Genomic DNA, 16,279 nt, shown 5'->3' on the forward strand with positions numbered 1-16,279 from the left:
TGGTGGACTCCTTGGGCAAAACATGACTCAGCTGGAAATCAGGACCAATATAATTCAAAAAAAATTTGTCAGTTAAAAATCACAAATTGAAGTCAGGCACGGTAGTGCACAACTATAATTCCAGCTATTGGGGAGGCTGAGACAGGAGGGCTGCAAGTCTAGCCTGAAGAACCTAGTGAGAACCTGTCTCAAAAAGGAAAAATAAAAGAGCTCAGTGGTGGAGCACCTCTGAGTTCACTCCCAGTCCATGGCACACACACATAAAATAATTGACACTAATTTGTTTCCTGAGACAGGTGCCCTGCAAGCACTGTTACCCACTCCATGTTCGACAAATATTTAGTAATCAGTGAACTTTAAAATGCTGGACAAACAAGAGATTTTTTTAAAAGCATGAAGATTTAAGAGTAAGCTTCTTTTTTGTTTTGTTTTATTTTGTTTTATTGAGACAGCTCTCACTATGTAGCCCAGGCTGGCCTTGAACTCACAGCAATCCTCCTGCCTCGGCCTCTGGAGTGCTGGGATCATAGGCATGAGCCACCATTCCTGGCCTAAGAGTAAGTTTCTTACCAACACCACAGTTCAAGAAATACTACACTTACATTTTAGAAAGCAAAGCTGTGGAACAAGGCACACTGTCTTTGAGCTATCCTGGTGGAAATGTGGTCTGTTTTATTAAATAGCTCTTCTGTGAAGACCTGTGACACAAATGCCACTTTAAGGTTTCCAAATAAAAATGTCTGTCTGGATGGCTGTCAGGTTCCAGAAGCCAGAACTCATCCTCTGTTCACGTCTTTGTCTGTGCATCTGATTGTGTCCCCACTGGGGTAAACCAGGCCTGCTCCAGCTACTGTGGCCAGCAGTGCGCAGGATAACAAGGCCTCTCCTCTGGCTGAGCTGTAGGTATCATAAAGACTGTAAAAACTGGAGCAAGATGGGATTCCAAGAGAAGAGGAGGGCGGGGTGGAGAGGGCTCCCTTCCAGCAATGTCATTTGAGAGTAAATGTGAATAAAGTTCTCCAGCAAGGAAAGAGCTAGAGGTGGTGTTTCAGGCAGGCAAGGCAAAGAGCAGGTACAAAGGTCCAGGGGCAGGAATGAGTGTAGAGAACAGTGTGACAGTGTAGGGTGGAGCTTGGTGGACAAGTGAGGGAGTGGGAGAAGACCCCCCAGCTGGAAGATGAGGTGGTGGGGACAGAGAGACCAGGTAGGAGTTTCTTGCAGCAGCCCCGGTGAAGATGGGCCTTTGGATTTGTTACTGAAATACTCTACTCCTCCCAGCAAGGCAGTAACAGCTGCAAGTGAAGACCGCATGTTCCTTCCCAGGACTGCAGAGAAAAGGAAGGGGCAGGAGTGGGCCTGGGTGGGTGGGCTGGCTCTGCCACAAGGAAGCCGTGTGACCTGGGCCACGCCACTTGTCCTCCCTGCCTCAGCTCCCCACCCGTCACACAGACATCTCCACAGCGTCTAGTTCTTGGAGCTATTGTGAAGACTAAATGAATTAATACAAGCAAAATCCCAGAAAAATGCCACAGAGTAAGCTCTTGTTTTAAAGACAGGGTCTCGCTATGCAGTCCAGGCTGACCTTGATCTTACCACGTAGCCTAGGCTGGCCTCCAGCTCATAGCAGCCCTCCTGCCTCAGCCTCTCGAGTGCTGGAATTACAGATGTAATTCATCGCTGAGTGATGGTTCATGGCGTTGGAGTATGATTCTAGCTATGTAATTGCCCCTTGGCTCTTTCATGTAACTTTTCTTTCTTTCTCTCTTCCCCTCTGCTTGGAGAGAATTTATAATTCCTTACTGGTGCATTTGAGAATGACTGCTTGAGAGTCCTTGTCCGGGAATCCCAGCATCCGCTTGCACTCACACAGCCCTTGGCCTCTCTCAGATCGTGGCTCAATGTTGAGACTCCTGACAACTCCTGTTTGGGCTGAGCCATAGGCTTGAGTGCTGTCCCCACCTCCCCATGGCAGCTTAGCCTTCTGAGCCCTGGCAGGCTGCACTTGTGGCATCCCCTTCCGGTCCTGCTGGGACTTCTGATGGATTCCCTCCCAGGTCCTGACCGTCTTCCAGGGCCGCATGGTGGGGTGGGGCTGGGCCTGAGTGTCTTTGTGACCCTGGAGCAAAAGAGGGAGCCAGGTTCTGCTGACCTCTGCCAGGACTGCACAGGGTGCAGCATGGGCATGGACCTGGCCAGGGCCTGACCTGCCCCTGTCCCTGGCCTGCTATCCCCTGGGATGAGAATAGAGCACCCTCCAGGTCGCCGCCAGCCCCTCCCTTCCCAGAGCAACAGTCTTCTTCCCACTCAGAGAGGCAGGGACGCCGAGGGACACCCAGCCACCGAACATACCCTGATTCAGGAAACCTCTGCATCTCAGGCCTGAGACTGTCCTGCTCTCCTGCAGGAGGAGCAAAGTCCCCCTGGCCACTGGGGAAGCCCCCTTGCTCCTAGAGTGGCACCAGCAGGGAAGGATCAGCTAACCACTGGGTTAAGCTTTCAAAAACCGAAGACAAAGAGAGATCACACATGACCTCTGAAAGAGTCCAGGGACTTTGCCATGAAAACCCCTCTAAGGGCCAGACGGAAACAGCACTGTGATTTTCGAGGGCTGAGAGAGAAGAGCTGTATCCCACTAAATTATCCATTGGAACTGAAGGAGACACAAGACTTTCTTGGGTGAAGGGAGCCATAAGGAATTTGTCTCCAGCTGGCTCACCTTAAAGATAGGCTAAAAGAAATCCTTCAGAGAGAACAGAGCCCTGGAGCATCCACGAAGGGGGACCGATGCAAAGAGCAGAAGTCCAGGAACGTGCAAGAAACTGTCCTGTTTGTGCACAAGTCCTGTATGTCGCATTTGATGACTGAAACAAAAATGACAACATCTGACACTGGAAACAATGTCAGCACGGGGAAGGCAACGAGCCCACGGGAAAGAAATTTCCAGCCTCTCACAGAAGGAAGTCACGCGCAAACACTGACACTCAGACAGCCACAGTGGAGATCGGATAAAGGGCTCCCCAAAGTACAATGATTAGGGAATGGAGCTCAGGGCAGAGCCCTTGGCAGGCATGCAGGTGGGCCTGGCTTCAACTCCCAGCAACAGAGAAAAGAAACACTAAAATTACGATGTCATCCTACAGTAGGTTCATAGTAACTCTCAGAAACAGAAGGAAATAGAGACAGAGATTAAATGTGAAGCCCAAAAAGCAACAGAGCGGCAGAGTTCAATGTCAATGTGCCAGTAGTGACCTATGAAAAAAGACCTGCAAAACCAAAAAAAAAAAGACCTTCCCAACCAACGGGGAAGATTGGTGGAGTAGACTTAAGAAGAAAAAGACATGACTCAGGTAGACACTGTTGCCAAGAAACCCATCTCAAGCTCCACGAAGGAGACAGGGTGGAAGTGAGAGAAAGAAAAGGTGGCGCTAGTGGGGAGGGGCCACGTTTATGTGGAATACAGGATCCCGAGCAAAGAAGGGGTAAACCAGGGAAAACGGACCAGGAGGGCGTCACACGGTAGTGGAAGGGTCGGTAACCATCCTGAACATGAGCACGCGGATGAACCGGCTGCCCACTTTCGCTCAAATAATGCTGTGGCCCTGGCTCAAGAGTTGGGGTCACTTCAGCAACCCTCGCCACCCCCACTGTGTGCTGGGGATCCTCAAGACCACCACCCCCTGCCCCCACTTTCGGAGTCCGTGCAACTCTGGAGCTTGGCATGTAATAGTACTCTGCACGCCTGGGAGCTGGCGCCCTCTGCCCAGGGCAGGCCCAATTCATAGGCTGTGGAAAGGGGGTGGTAGCTGGTGTCCAGCACAGACCACGTGTCCTGTGTGGCCGTGGCACGGACAGCCAGTCCCGTCCAGGTCCCAGACGCTAGCCAGAGCCCCACAGAGACCCCTCCAAGGACAGCACCTCGGGCAGCAGAGGTGTCTTCCCCGTACAGTGGGATCACCCCATAAGTAAATGGGCTCCCCTCTTAAGTGGGTGCATTGCAGGGAGTATGATTATTTCTCAAGGAGGCCACTTTTAAAAAACCAATAAAATTTTTCTCTAAACATAGAAAATCTTATTGTAAAAGGTATGTGGAAAGGGAAATCGCTCAAACAATCACAACAAAGAATAAAATTGGCCGAAATTCTCCAGCTGATACTAAGGTTGGCTGTGTAGCTACAGTAACCAAGACCAGAGTGCTTCGGGGCTGTGGACACACAGTCAGTGGATCGGAGTTGGGTGTCTAGACATAGACCCAGCTAAGCTCGGTGGATTTTGACAAAAATACAAGAATAATTCTGTGCAAAGAGGGTAGCTTTTCAATAAATGGACACTGCATAGTAGATAACTACACTGAGCCTCTGCCTAAATCTTTCAGCTTATGTAGAAATTAACTCAGAATGGCTGGCACAGTGTGCGCACTGTAATCCCAGCTACTTGGGAGGCTGAAGCAGGACGCTTTCGAGTTTGAGCAACACAGGGTGACCCTGACACAAAACAAAGCACAAAGGTTGGAACGGAGTTCAGGGTGAGAATACTCACCTAGCATGCATGATGTCCTGGATTTAATCCCCAGGACCATATTAAAAAAAACTCAAAATGGGCCACAGACTTAAATTTGAAATATAAGGATAAAGCCAGATATGGTGGCCCACACTTGTAATTCTAGCTGCTCAGCTGTGGCAGGAGGATTCTGTGAGTAGAGAAGCTGATCAGCCTAGTCAACGTAGCGAGATCCCATCTCAAAAATCAAAATTAAATAATAAGAGTATTAACCTTTAAAGAAAATAGGATGAAATCATTGGGGAGGAGGAATAGACAGACAGTTCCTAAACTTAATACCAAATACATGATCCCTAAAAAAAACCTAAGTCAGACTTCATTGGAATGAGTCTTTCTGTTCTGGGAAAGTCTGTGGGAAGAGGATGCAAGTTGGAGACACAAACACCATGGAAATATTTGCAAACCACACTGCTGGCAAAGGCTTGGTATCCAGAATATACACAGAATGCTCAGAATACAGCGGCAAGTGATCCAGTGGGCCAAAGACGTAGCCAGGCGTCTCCCAGCAGAAGCCGGCCAGTGGCTGGAAGAGTGACCCGCATTGTCGGTCACCACAGAAATTCCCTCCGAAACCACCACGAGGTACACCACCACCCTTGGAGTAAAGGGAATAAAGCTCTCGATGTCACAAATGCGGGCGAGGTTGTGGAGGAGCTGGGTCATCCCCATGTGACTGTGGGAAGGGAAAATGGCCCAGCTTGACAGTTTCTCATAAACCAAACATTTTAGTTTTCATCTAAACCAACAACTGTACTCTTGGGCATTCACCCCAGTGAAAAGAAAACTACTGTCCACACAAAAACCCACACATGTATGTGCATAGCTGCTTATGTGTAATAGCCAAAACGTAGGATCGGCCCAGATGTCCCTCAGCAGGTAACTGGCTAAACAAATTGGTAAAGCCACACTGTGGAATACTACTCAGCAGTAAAGAGGAACAGACTATGGATACAACATAACTTGCGTGAATCTCCGGGGAGAAACCATGCCAGTCCCAAAAGGGGATGCACCATATGACTGCATTTATAAAACATTGTGGAATGACAAAATGCTTGAAATGGGGGACAGATTAGTGGTTTCCAGAGGTTAGGGCACAGGGGAGGGTAGCAGCAAGAGATGGATGTGATTATGAAAGAGGGACTCAAGAGGTCCTTGTGGTAATGGTATCGGGTGGTGGATGCCCGGCCCTGCACAGGTGATAAGATGGCATAGAAACACCCACCAATGGGCTAAAGGAAGACCTCGGAAGTTGGATTAGGATCTATGGATTGCACCTATGTTGATGTCCAGGTTGCCATGGTGACATCCCTTGGAATCCCCAGATCCACAAACTCAGATTCAACCATCCATGGATGAAAAAAATAGGGAAGAATATGGAAACTGTGTGGACCATGCACTGACTGATTCCCTGTGGAGGAGCTGAGCAGCCCAGCTCTTCACCTCTGCAGGCTTGCTGGGTCGAATGCCGAAGGAGAAGGGACCGGGCATGCCCTGGGGCCATCGTGGACCAGAAAGAGCTGTGAACCCCGGAGTGGAACTAGAACAAGCACCCCAGGGAGACCGAGCAGTGACTGGACCGTAGTTTTTGCAAAATGTTGCCAAGGGGAGACAGGCAGAGAAAAGGAACTCATACGAATTATTTCGTACACCTGTTTGTGTTTTTCACAGTTAAACAGTTAAAATGATAAACCACGTGCGGCCCTGTCACCTAGAAGAAGGTGTCACGGCAGCTGCCACGTGGTATCCCGCCATTCCTCAGGGTTCCAGCAGCCTCCAGGGCCCTTCTTCTCGTGCTTGGGCTTCTGGTCTTTCCTTTCTTTCAAAGGGCTCTTGACACTCATCTGGTGACAGCGGCATGGTCACTGTCCGTCAGGGCACACTGCACCTTCCGTCCATGTGGCCTGCTGCAGATACACTGCAGCAGGTCATTCGCAGAGAGAGGAGCCACCGAGGAGGGGGAAATCATGGCCCCAGGGGTGCAGTGGACTCTGCTTGCAAACAGCCTTGAGAGGCCACCCTGCAGTGTCCAGAAGCCAAAGGGGACCTGCGCGCAGCACCTGAATGGTCGTATGTGAGAATCTTACTTATGTCCGCCCAAAGGAAGGGCAGGAATTCATTTGGAGGAAGGGGTAGAGTGAGGTGTGGGCTGGGTGTGTACTCATGACGAGGGCTTCATCCTCATCACATGTGAAGCTCCGGCTGCACCCCTAGTGCCACACAAGCAAACACACAGACTTGCCTGGCCATAGTCGTGGGGTAGCCCCTTGCACCCTCCGAGCTTCCTATACAAGCTAGGTCCCTGTGCTGGCCTCAGCCTGCAGGAGGACGTCTCTTTTTTGCTTTATTTCCCCTCTTCTGAATCTTGTCTTAGAGAAAATGTTGAAACACAACTAAAAAGATTTGTGCAGAGAATTCGGCCACAAACCTGCGCTGGCTTTGGGGGACTTGCTTTGTCTCCCTACGGAGCACCCAAGAAGCTTGCAAAAATCTAAGTAGCCTGCAAGGGCTTCACGACAACCCATCTCCTCCCTGTGGCTTCCCTGTCCTGTCTCCTGAGTCCCACCCATTCAGAATTGTGCACCTTCTGGTCCCTGGGGCCACCCACTGCGCCCCTCCCTCCTGCCCAAGCCCTAGGATCCAGCCCAGCTTGGCCCAGAGCAGGGACAGGACAGCCACAGTCCCCTGGGCATCCATCTGCAGGGGTGACAGGGCAGCGGAACCCTTGGAAAGTCTCCATGGAAACCGCAGAGGGGCATCTGCCCTGACCCCTGAGTGGAGCTTTGATTTGTAAAACATGAAAAGCTTGGAGGGGAGAGGGAGGGAAGGGGCAGGGGAAGGGTAAGAGAAAGGAAGACACGTGAAATGCCCTTCCAGCTGCCGGAACGTGAGAGTTCTGTGCTGCACAATGCATTCAAAAAAGTAAAACTTTACAAAAGAAAGGAAATGGGCAGAAGTGTGCTGCACACAAAAGACCCCCGGGAGGCCCAGAGCGCATCCCCCACCCCCGCGCAGCTGCGAGCGGCCCTGCTCTGAGGCTGACCTGCGAAGTCTCCGGATCTGGATCAGGGCCAAGGGATGAGTGCTGTGCTGCCGTGAGTGTACGTGTACGTGTGCACAGTGCACGTGCGTGAGCGTGTGTGCTTTATCCCCTCTCAGCTTCGCTCACCTATCTTCTCCACTTCTTAGTTTCAAAGAAAACTTCTTTGCCTATTTTCCAGATAGAGGAAGCTCCATTCTTCCTGTAACTTCTGCAGCCCAGGGTGCAGGGCCTGGAGTTTCTCCCAGGAGATTAACCCTGGCCTTGCAAGCTCCCCCAGGCATCTTAGCACATGAAAGGCTGGAAAGAGCCTCTCACTTGTGTGCCTTCCCGGGCCCGCGCCTTTGTTCTTCCTGCCTTTCTTCTGCTGCCAGCCCTGAGCTCGGGACTGCCCTGGCAGCACAGTGGCCCTGCGCCTGTGGCTCATGGCCAGGCTTGCAGCTGGCTGATGGGCAGAGCCAGTGGAGGAGTCCTTCCGGCCCCGCCCTGGGGACATGGAGGTAGGGGAGCAGCCCCGCAGGCTGATGGTGCCCCATGATCTCTCCTGAAGGTCTGCCCTGCCCACCTGGAGTCATTGTCCCTTCTGTTTAGGAGCAAGCAGCAAGACTGGGTGAAGGGCAGCTCTCAGTGCTCAGGAGGTGCCCAAGTTGCACCCGCGATCTGGCCCTGTCCACCCTATGGTTTTCGGGGCTGGTTAGGACTTGCTGAGGCCAGAAAAGCACGCATCACCCAGTTGTTGTCTGGCAGCTGAGGGAGATCATGCAAGAAAGTGCACTGCAAAGGACGCCCTGGCCTGGCAAAGGCTTGAAGGCAGACCCCGCCTGAGCCCCTTGGCACATCAGGAACTCTGTCATTTGTCCCAAGCACCCTCCTCCTCCCTGCTCTGGGCCGGACGACCTGTGGTCTGCTGTCTGCCAGGAAGAGCTGGCCCACAGCAGCTGAGCTGGGCTCCAGAAGGCCAGCCCGGAGGACTTGTCCTTGCGTGTTTCCCCCGGTCATCACTCTGCAATGAGGTCATTCATAAAATCCAGTGGGTCAGGACACAGTTAACCAGGGGCTGCAGCCAGCTAGACATGCAGGAAGAAAATGACCAAGCCCCAGTGCCCTGCGGCCAGCTTCTGAGACAATGGTGTTTCTGTCCATTGTAAGTTGCAAAGAACTTTTGTCCTGCTTTCCTTCTGATCTGTGATGTGTAGGTGTGTGTGTGTGTATGTGTGTACGTGTGTGTACACGTGCATGCACGCACTCCATGCAGGGGATGGAACCCAGTACCTTGCCAATGCTTGGGTAAATGCACTGCCACTAAGTTGCATTCCCATGCCTTTGATTTTTTATCAGACTTCTGTGAATCCTAAGAAAACAGAGAGGGCCAGGGATTTAGCTCAGCGTCACAAGCCTGGCAAGCTTGAGGTCATAAGTTCAGTTCCTGGCACACATGCACACACACAAAAACAGAGGAAGTCAGCCCAGGGAGGTGGGGCAGGCCTGTAATCCCAGCACTCCAGTGGCTGAGGCAGGAGGATCCCTGTGAGTTCTAGGTTATATATAGATATATATAGTGAGTTAAAGGCCAGCCTGAACTACATAGTGAGACTCTGTCTCAAAAAGCCCAGAAAAAGTTGGAGTCAGAGTACTCTCCAGCTCTGAATTTTCTCTTTCTTTTACCCCGTCTGTAAAAAGGAGTAACTGTCCTTATCTACCTTCCTAACAGAGTGCTGTGAGGGTTAGGTAAACCAAGCACAGCTCTTAGCCACAATGAGTGCTTAGTATATTTTATCAACTCGAATTAGTGATAGGATTGAAATTCCATGAACTTTTGTGATCACGACATTTGTCCTTATACGAATACATATTACCACTTTAGCTTCATACCTTAAAATGCCCATGAAATTCCGTCTCTTCTAACCCAAACCCAAACCCTCAATCCGTGGGCTTTGGCAAAGCCCTGCAGATGGGCCCTCCCCTGGCAGGAAGGTGTGTGGCTCTGCTGTGAGACCTGGCCCCGGACAAGCACAGGACAGGAATCGGGTTTTATTACATTTTTATCCTCTTAGCATGGTAATTGCTTCAAGTTGTTTCCCTGCTGCTGGAGTGATTTGCGAGGGCAGATTTGGAGGCCAGACTGATGTAAATGAATGTCTGGATTAAGGACAAATGATGTCAAAACCTGAGAATGTGAATGCAAATCACAGCCAGGCTGAGAAGCCAAGTGCAAAAAAAAAAAAAGTGTATTAAGTTAACATTGCACTTGAAAGACTTGTGGGGAAAGTTTTGCTTGCAAAGATGAGTTGTAGCACTCAGGAAGCTGAGGCAGGAGAATCCTTTCGGGCTTAAGACCAGCCTGAGCTACAAAGTGAGCTCAAAGTCAGCCTGGACTGCATAGAGAGACCCTGTCTCAAAACCAAGAAGAAGAAGGAAAAAGAGGAGAAGGAGGAAGGGGAGGAGAAAACATGAGTTGTGTGCCATAGAGTCACGTCTCAGTCCTCTGTACCACCTGACCCCTCTGTAGCCAAATGGCTCATAAAAACTAATTAAAGTTATGCTTAGTCTTCACCGCAGTGAGCCAAAAGGGTGTTTGCTGATCTCAAAGAAACGAAGGTGTCCCCGAGGGTGGCCAGATACGAGCCTGGGCAGGACAGTCTTGAGCACTCAGATTCTGTTATTTCCCTGGCAGGGGTAGCAAAGTGATGTCCCCAAAAGCCAGGCTTCCTAGTTAGCTGGCCCTAGACAGGGCCTCCAGTTCTGTTTTGGTGGAGGGGTACTCAGCCTCTGCAGTCCCTGGTTGGCTCTGTCCCCTCTCTCCTCCCTCTCCCCAGCTTACCTGATCTTTTCCCCAGCGTTCACTTTGAAGTCCAGCCAGCCTAGAACTCAGTAGCGCAGGTTCGTCTCCAACTCATGACAATCCTCCTGCCTCAGCCTCTGGAGCACTGGGACTATAGGGGTGCAGCACCACACAGGGCTCCCCCTGTGGCACTTAGTCCTGGCATCCCACTTCAGGGTGCAGCAGCTGAAGGAATAGCCCCTGCAACCACTGATGACTTCATGGAACCACTGAGCTTAGGGTCACTGGTGCCACCAGCTTTGGCCTTTTTTCTCTGCATTATAATTCAAGACCAGAGCAGCACGGAGACAGAAGAACCCCACCCCCACCCCGACACCCACCCGGGGCTGGGTGCCCTCCTTCCTGGCCAGGCCAGCTCTGGGGGTTGTGTGTGGTTTTACTCAAGCCATAGTCTAGCGATGACTGTGCTTTTGGTCGTAGCCTGATTAATGTCCCAAAGGTCTGACTCAGACCCACACTGAGGACATGACACATGTGGCTGCCTGGTTGGCACTTGGGACGCTCCCCTCCCATTCCCTTGCCAACACGCCGCCTCCTGGGTGGTCGGCCCCAGTGCAGGGAAGGTGGAGTTCTGGTCTACCACAGCCTTTCTTTCTGGCCCGGCCCAGCTTGGCCTGCCAGATTCAGGCACAGCCCTGCCGACAGTGTATGCCCATCCCTATCTACGAGGTCCTCTGGCTACTGTGACTGACTGGGGCCACCTCTCATCCCTTCTGCCACTAGACTGAGCACAGCCACAACGGCCTGTTCACTTGCCTGTGGCCCTTGATGCCTTGTGACCTCCTGCCCAGGTCTAACTCATGCGCAGCTCCGAAAAGCTCCAAAACTGGGTGGCTGTGGAAAGAAGCCACATATGGCCTCCCTAAGCCCTAGGCCATAAGCCATTGCCTTGAATCAGGGCCTCCCAGCTTTTGCGGGGAGGGATGGCCTCCCGTTCCCATCTTTGTCTGGCCAGGTGGGGAAGAGGACTTTGTTAGAATGATCCCATTTCTCTATGGGGCAACATATTTTCTCTTTCCCACCATTGTTCTTTTAATGCATAAAATCCCCCCAGTTAATACTACAAAGTAATAGCTCCCCGAGTGAGCACTTCTGCAGGCGTCAGATGTCAGGCAGCCTCTCAGTCTCTCTCGCAGAGATGAGAAAGCCAGTGCCACCCACTTTCCACGACACTTGAATTAAACCCATATGCAGCGGTGGCCACGTGGCAGAAACCTGGGAGTTGCTTTTAAAATTTCTGAAGACTCGAGAACGTTACTCATCACCTCAAAGCTGTGTGGGTCCGGTGGGAGAGGGGGGTGAGTGATGGGTGGAAATTCCCCTCGTCACTGCTTTGAGTCTGAACCAGGCCTTCTCACTTCTGCAACACTGCTTCTGCATGTTCAGATCATTCCCCACTGAAAGTCACCGTCACCATCGCAAGAGATCAGTGAGCGCTTTCCTAGGACTTGGTTATGATGAGTACCAGCCACATTGGCTTAATTAGCTGCAAAGGATGCACTGCTGAGGTGTTACGTGCGGGCTGCTGGGTTAGCTAAGGACTTGGCAGGGACGCTCACACCTTACTTACGCTGCAGCTGCCATATGCCTTGCTCGACATTCTTCTCTTTGTGCTTCTTTCCCAGTAGACTATAACCTCAGAAATGAGAGGCCTTGTCTATTTTAATATATCCATAAGGCATAGCACAGTGCCTGACATGTGGTAGACACCTAATAAATACTTGATGAGTGGATAGAAGCGTAAGTCATGGATAGATAGATGAATGATTGGAAGGGTGGATGGATGGATGACTAGATGGATGGATGGAAGGTGACTGGGTGGATGAATGGATGGTCAGAGCTGAGTGTACTCATGCTGTGGTCACAAGTATTAATACTGTGGTTTACATGCATTTTCCACAGGAAACATAGCAGGAGTAGAATGTTGACTGTAGAGAAACACTGCAGGACTGTAGGGAGATGGGCCTTGCTCTAATTTAGTTGAAGAAGCCTCATGAGTGATTTTTAAGACATCTCCTAGACTAACGATCATATTTTCCTTGTTAAATTCCTTCTCTTTTGGCCCTTTATTCAGGGAATTTTCATTTCTGACATTTTCTTCTGCCTTATTTCATTCTAGGCTTACTTTTCAGTTTATTTATGTTTGCTGTTGTTTTGTTGATATCATATCCCAGAGTGCAGGGTGAGAGGCTGTTTGTAAATTTTACCCGGAGAAACTCCATCACTGTCACCTACCTAGCCAAAATATTGTTGGTCATGACGTGCTGGGTTGGGCTTTCATAACAAAAGGCCACAGCCAAGGGGGTTCAACGATAGGAACTTACATCTTTGTGATCGTGGGTGTGGAAGGTCAAGGTGCCCACAGGTGCAGGCCCTTCTGGGCTTCTGGGTCCTTCTCTCTGGGTTCTCACATGGCCTTTGTTGCAGAGACAGGGAGAGGAGGGAAGAGGAGGAGGAGGATTAAGGCTCATTTGATTTTACTATCTCACTTGATTTTCATTCTTCTTTAAAAACCTAGTGTCCATGGCAGAGATATAGCTCAGCAGCATAAACAACTACCTGGCAAGAACAGCTCCTGAGTTCAATTTCCAGTACCAGAAAAAAAGAAAAAGAAAAATCTAATCTTTAAATATAGTGACATTAAAGACCAGGGCTTTAATATATGTAATTGGTGACAGGCATGGAGCATAGTTCATAATATATGACAGTCAGAGTAGCTAAGACTCTTCAAAACTTTTTTTTAAATACAAGATTTTAACAAGAAATCACCTGCCAGATGTGGTGGCACACACTTGTAATCCTAACACTCGGGAGGCTGAAGCAGGAGGATCCTTGTGAGTTTGAGACCAGCCTGGGTGACAAAGTGAACTCAAGGCCAGCCTAAAGTGCACAGCCAGACCCTGTCTCAAAAAGACCAAAAAAAAAGCAAAGAAATCACCTTAAACATTTTTGGAACTAATTACTGCTAAGGATTCATAATCAACATAGGCCCTTCAATGACTGTATTCCTCCAGTAGCTAAGCTCCTTGCAGAGAAGCTTGCGAGTAGGCAGTGATGTTTTCATTCTGCGAGCTGAGGTCCAGTTCTGTGGCTAATTCCGCGGCCTCCTTTTCTGCTGGCCCCCTGTGAGTTCCAGCCTCCGCCTTTCAGGCACTGTGTCTCCTACTCGTTTCTTCCCCCAGACACTGAGGAGCTCTGCATGCGGCTTCTTCACAGCCGCCTCGGTTTCTGAGCCGAGCTTTCTCCCGCTGGAGGATGAACAATCGGACAGCACTGGCCGCGCTGTTTTCCTGTCCACCCCACTCCGCCGACTCACTTCACACCAGTTCTCAGGTCTTCATCGCCACTGTCGCTGTGTGGTCTCCCTTGGCACTCTGTACTCTGCTCTGCGCCTTCAAATGAACCCCCAGAAGCACATCCGAAGTCACCTCCAGAATCAAAGCACTTTCATCCATTTCTTGGGAGAGATCCAAGAAATAATAATAATCTGGTGCTTTGCCTTTGTTGTTTGTGACACAAAGTCCTTTCATTCTCCACCAATTTCTTAAATCTTCATTCTCCTTGTGCTATCAGTGCCAGGTCTCCTGCAGCTCCTGGAGGAGCTCACTCAAGAGTTTGGCCACTGCCACCAAAGCAGGTCCCCTGCTTTCTGCCTGTGCCCACTGCGGCGGCAGAAGGCCTGGCCAGGCCCCGAGAAACCTCTCCAGATGCTTCACCCTCTCACACTGCTGTTGCCTGCGGGCGGGGTCCATGCCTGTGTCCTCCCAGGCTTCAAGGGTCTGAAGTCAAATCTCTTTTGATGACAACTTTTATTAGAAGGTGAAGAGGGTCTCTGTAGTAGGGCTGGATGTAGACTCTGAATCTGTGTGCCTCGTTTGGAAGTAGGTGAAAACACTAATCACGTGGGTGGCAAATATTCTCCCTGGCTTGCCGTGACTTGGGTCAGAGAATAGATGGACAAAGACCTTCGGAGGAGAGCTGTGGGGCTTTCGGAGGGCTAGATGTGGTGTCAGAGCTTCCTGTGTGAGAAGAAAGTCAGTCCCCAGCCCCCTCCCTTCCAGTGACGCCTGCTTCTGGAAGCTGAGTGACAGCCACCACCTTCCTCCTTTCTGACACCATCAAACATAGAGACATGTGTGTGCCTGGCACAGATGGAGATGCCAGAGTCACACCTGCCTCGACTGAGTCACAGTCCTCGGGCTTGCTAGGAAAGCTGGGCAGGAGACACTCCACACCCCTGGCATCACAAGTACAAGGGGAGTCTCCAGGCTCTCGGTTTCTCAAACACCCAGCATTAAAGAGAAATCGTGCCACACGCATGGACAGGACCAAATGTGTTCCCCGTTATGTGCCGACGTCTCCACCACAACACACAAATCCAAGCCCTGGTGAGTGGTGCCTGCTGGTCCACCGTTCATCACCAGTTTCTTCCTTCTGAGAAGGTGCTGGGCTGCGTCCGCTGCCTCAGAGGAAAGTATCGATTCTGATCACTTAAAGAGGGCTGAAGTCAGAAAGTAGTAAGATTTCGTTTCCCTGATGATTTTTCTTTTCCCACAGAAGCAGGTGGTACTCTGGATGATATCATATCTTTGCTTCCAAAAGGAACAACCTTTAAAAATAAAGACAGGCTTATCCCAGTTACAGAAATGGGTTTTGAAAAACTCCAAACACGCACTCTCCCCCCTCATGGCTATGAGCGTGGAGGAGGACTTTGCAATAAAACTCATGCCCCAAACCAACAACTTCACTGCAAAAGAAATCCCATGTCTGTGCCCAGAGACAGATGTCTGACTAACATTACCCCTCTGTTCTCTGCCCTTCCACAGTGGAGATGTTGCCTTTGAAAGATCTGTTGATTATAACATCATCCAACAAGAAAGAACTGTGAGTATTGAATGTTATGCTATGACAGAACAATGTTTGTTAATTACTTAACTGCACCCCCACTTGATCTTGATTGCTGGGTGTTACCTGGGCAGGAAGCACTGCTTGGGGATAGATGTGGTCCCTGTCCTCGAGGACCATGCCATCTAGCTGCATGTAAGGCATTTAACTGGATTCTAAGGATTTCCAAGGACCTTAGGGAGAGACAGACTTTGTGGGAGGGAGGTAAGAAGCCCAGATCATGAGGGCTGTGGATGCCGGGTGGGGGAATGTGGACTTGACTCGGGAGACTGCCTTGACACCACTAAGGTATATTCAGAAAGAAAACTGCAACATACATTGGCTGGCACCCACTCGGGACTCCTCCTATCTCTCTTAGACAAAAGCTTTCTTTCCCCAGTCAATATATTCTGTTCTTAACCTTAAAAAACACATTGGCTTTGGAGATGCCAATTCTGAGAGCGGTGTGTTCACGGAGGCAGGAAGTACCAGTGGGCCCAGGAGACTGACAGAGTAACCGAAGAGCTAGAAGGAGCCCCAACTAGTGTCCTCAGGGCTGACACAGTGTGTGGCACCAGTCAACTTTCCAGTATTGTAACAGAACACCTGAGACAACTTTAAGAGAAGAAAGGTTGTCGGGCATGGCGGTGGATTCCTGTAATGCCAGCATTTGGAAACTGAGGCAGGAGGTTTGCAAGTTTGAGCCCAGCCTGGGTAACTTACGAGACCCTATTTCATTTTTTAAAAATTCATAAAAGGACTGGGAATGCAGTTAAGTGGGAAATCCTTAGGTTAACTCCCCGGCACACACACAAAAAAATGGAATGAAAAAAAATGGAAGAGAAAAAGGAAGAGAAAGAAGAAGGAGAAGAAAGAGGACGAAAAAGAAAAAAGAGCAAAGATTTCTATCGGTTCACTATTTGGAAGTTCAGTCTGTGACCAGCTGCCTGTTTGCTTCT

At 50.2% G+C, this 16,279-nt stretch overlaps 1 protein-coding gene across 1 annotated transcript in view; it reads left to right on the forward strand.

The window, feature by feature from the left end:
• The window catches only part of Rfx8 (regulatory factor X8), a 59,689-nt gene that overhangs the window by 19,309 nt on the left and 24,101 nt on the right, over positions 1-16,279 (forward strand). The window contains exon 7 of the mRNA XM_023565832.2: positions 15,263-15,320. Coding sequence (XP_023421600.2) covers positions 15,263-15,320 — 58 coding nt within the window. The remainder of the gene's footprint in view (positions 1-15,262; positions 15,321-16,279) is intronic.

This window comes from Cavia porcellus, unplaced genomic scaffold (genome assembly GCF_034190915.1).
Source record: "Cavia porcellus strain 051 isolate PalLab524CR breed Dunkin Hartley unplaced genomic scaffold, mCavPor4.1 scaffold_18, whole genome shotgun sequence".
Taxonomy (NCBI): Eukaryota; Metazoa; Chordata; class Mammalia; order Rodentia; family Caviidae; genus Cavia; species Cavia porcellus.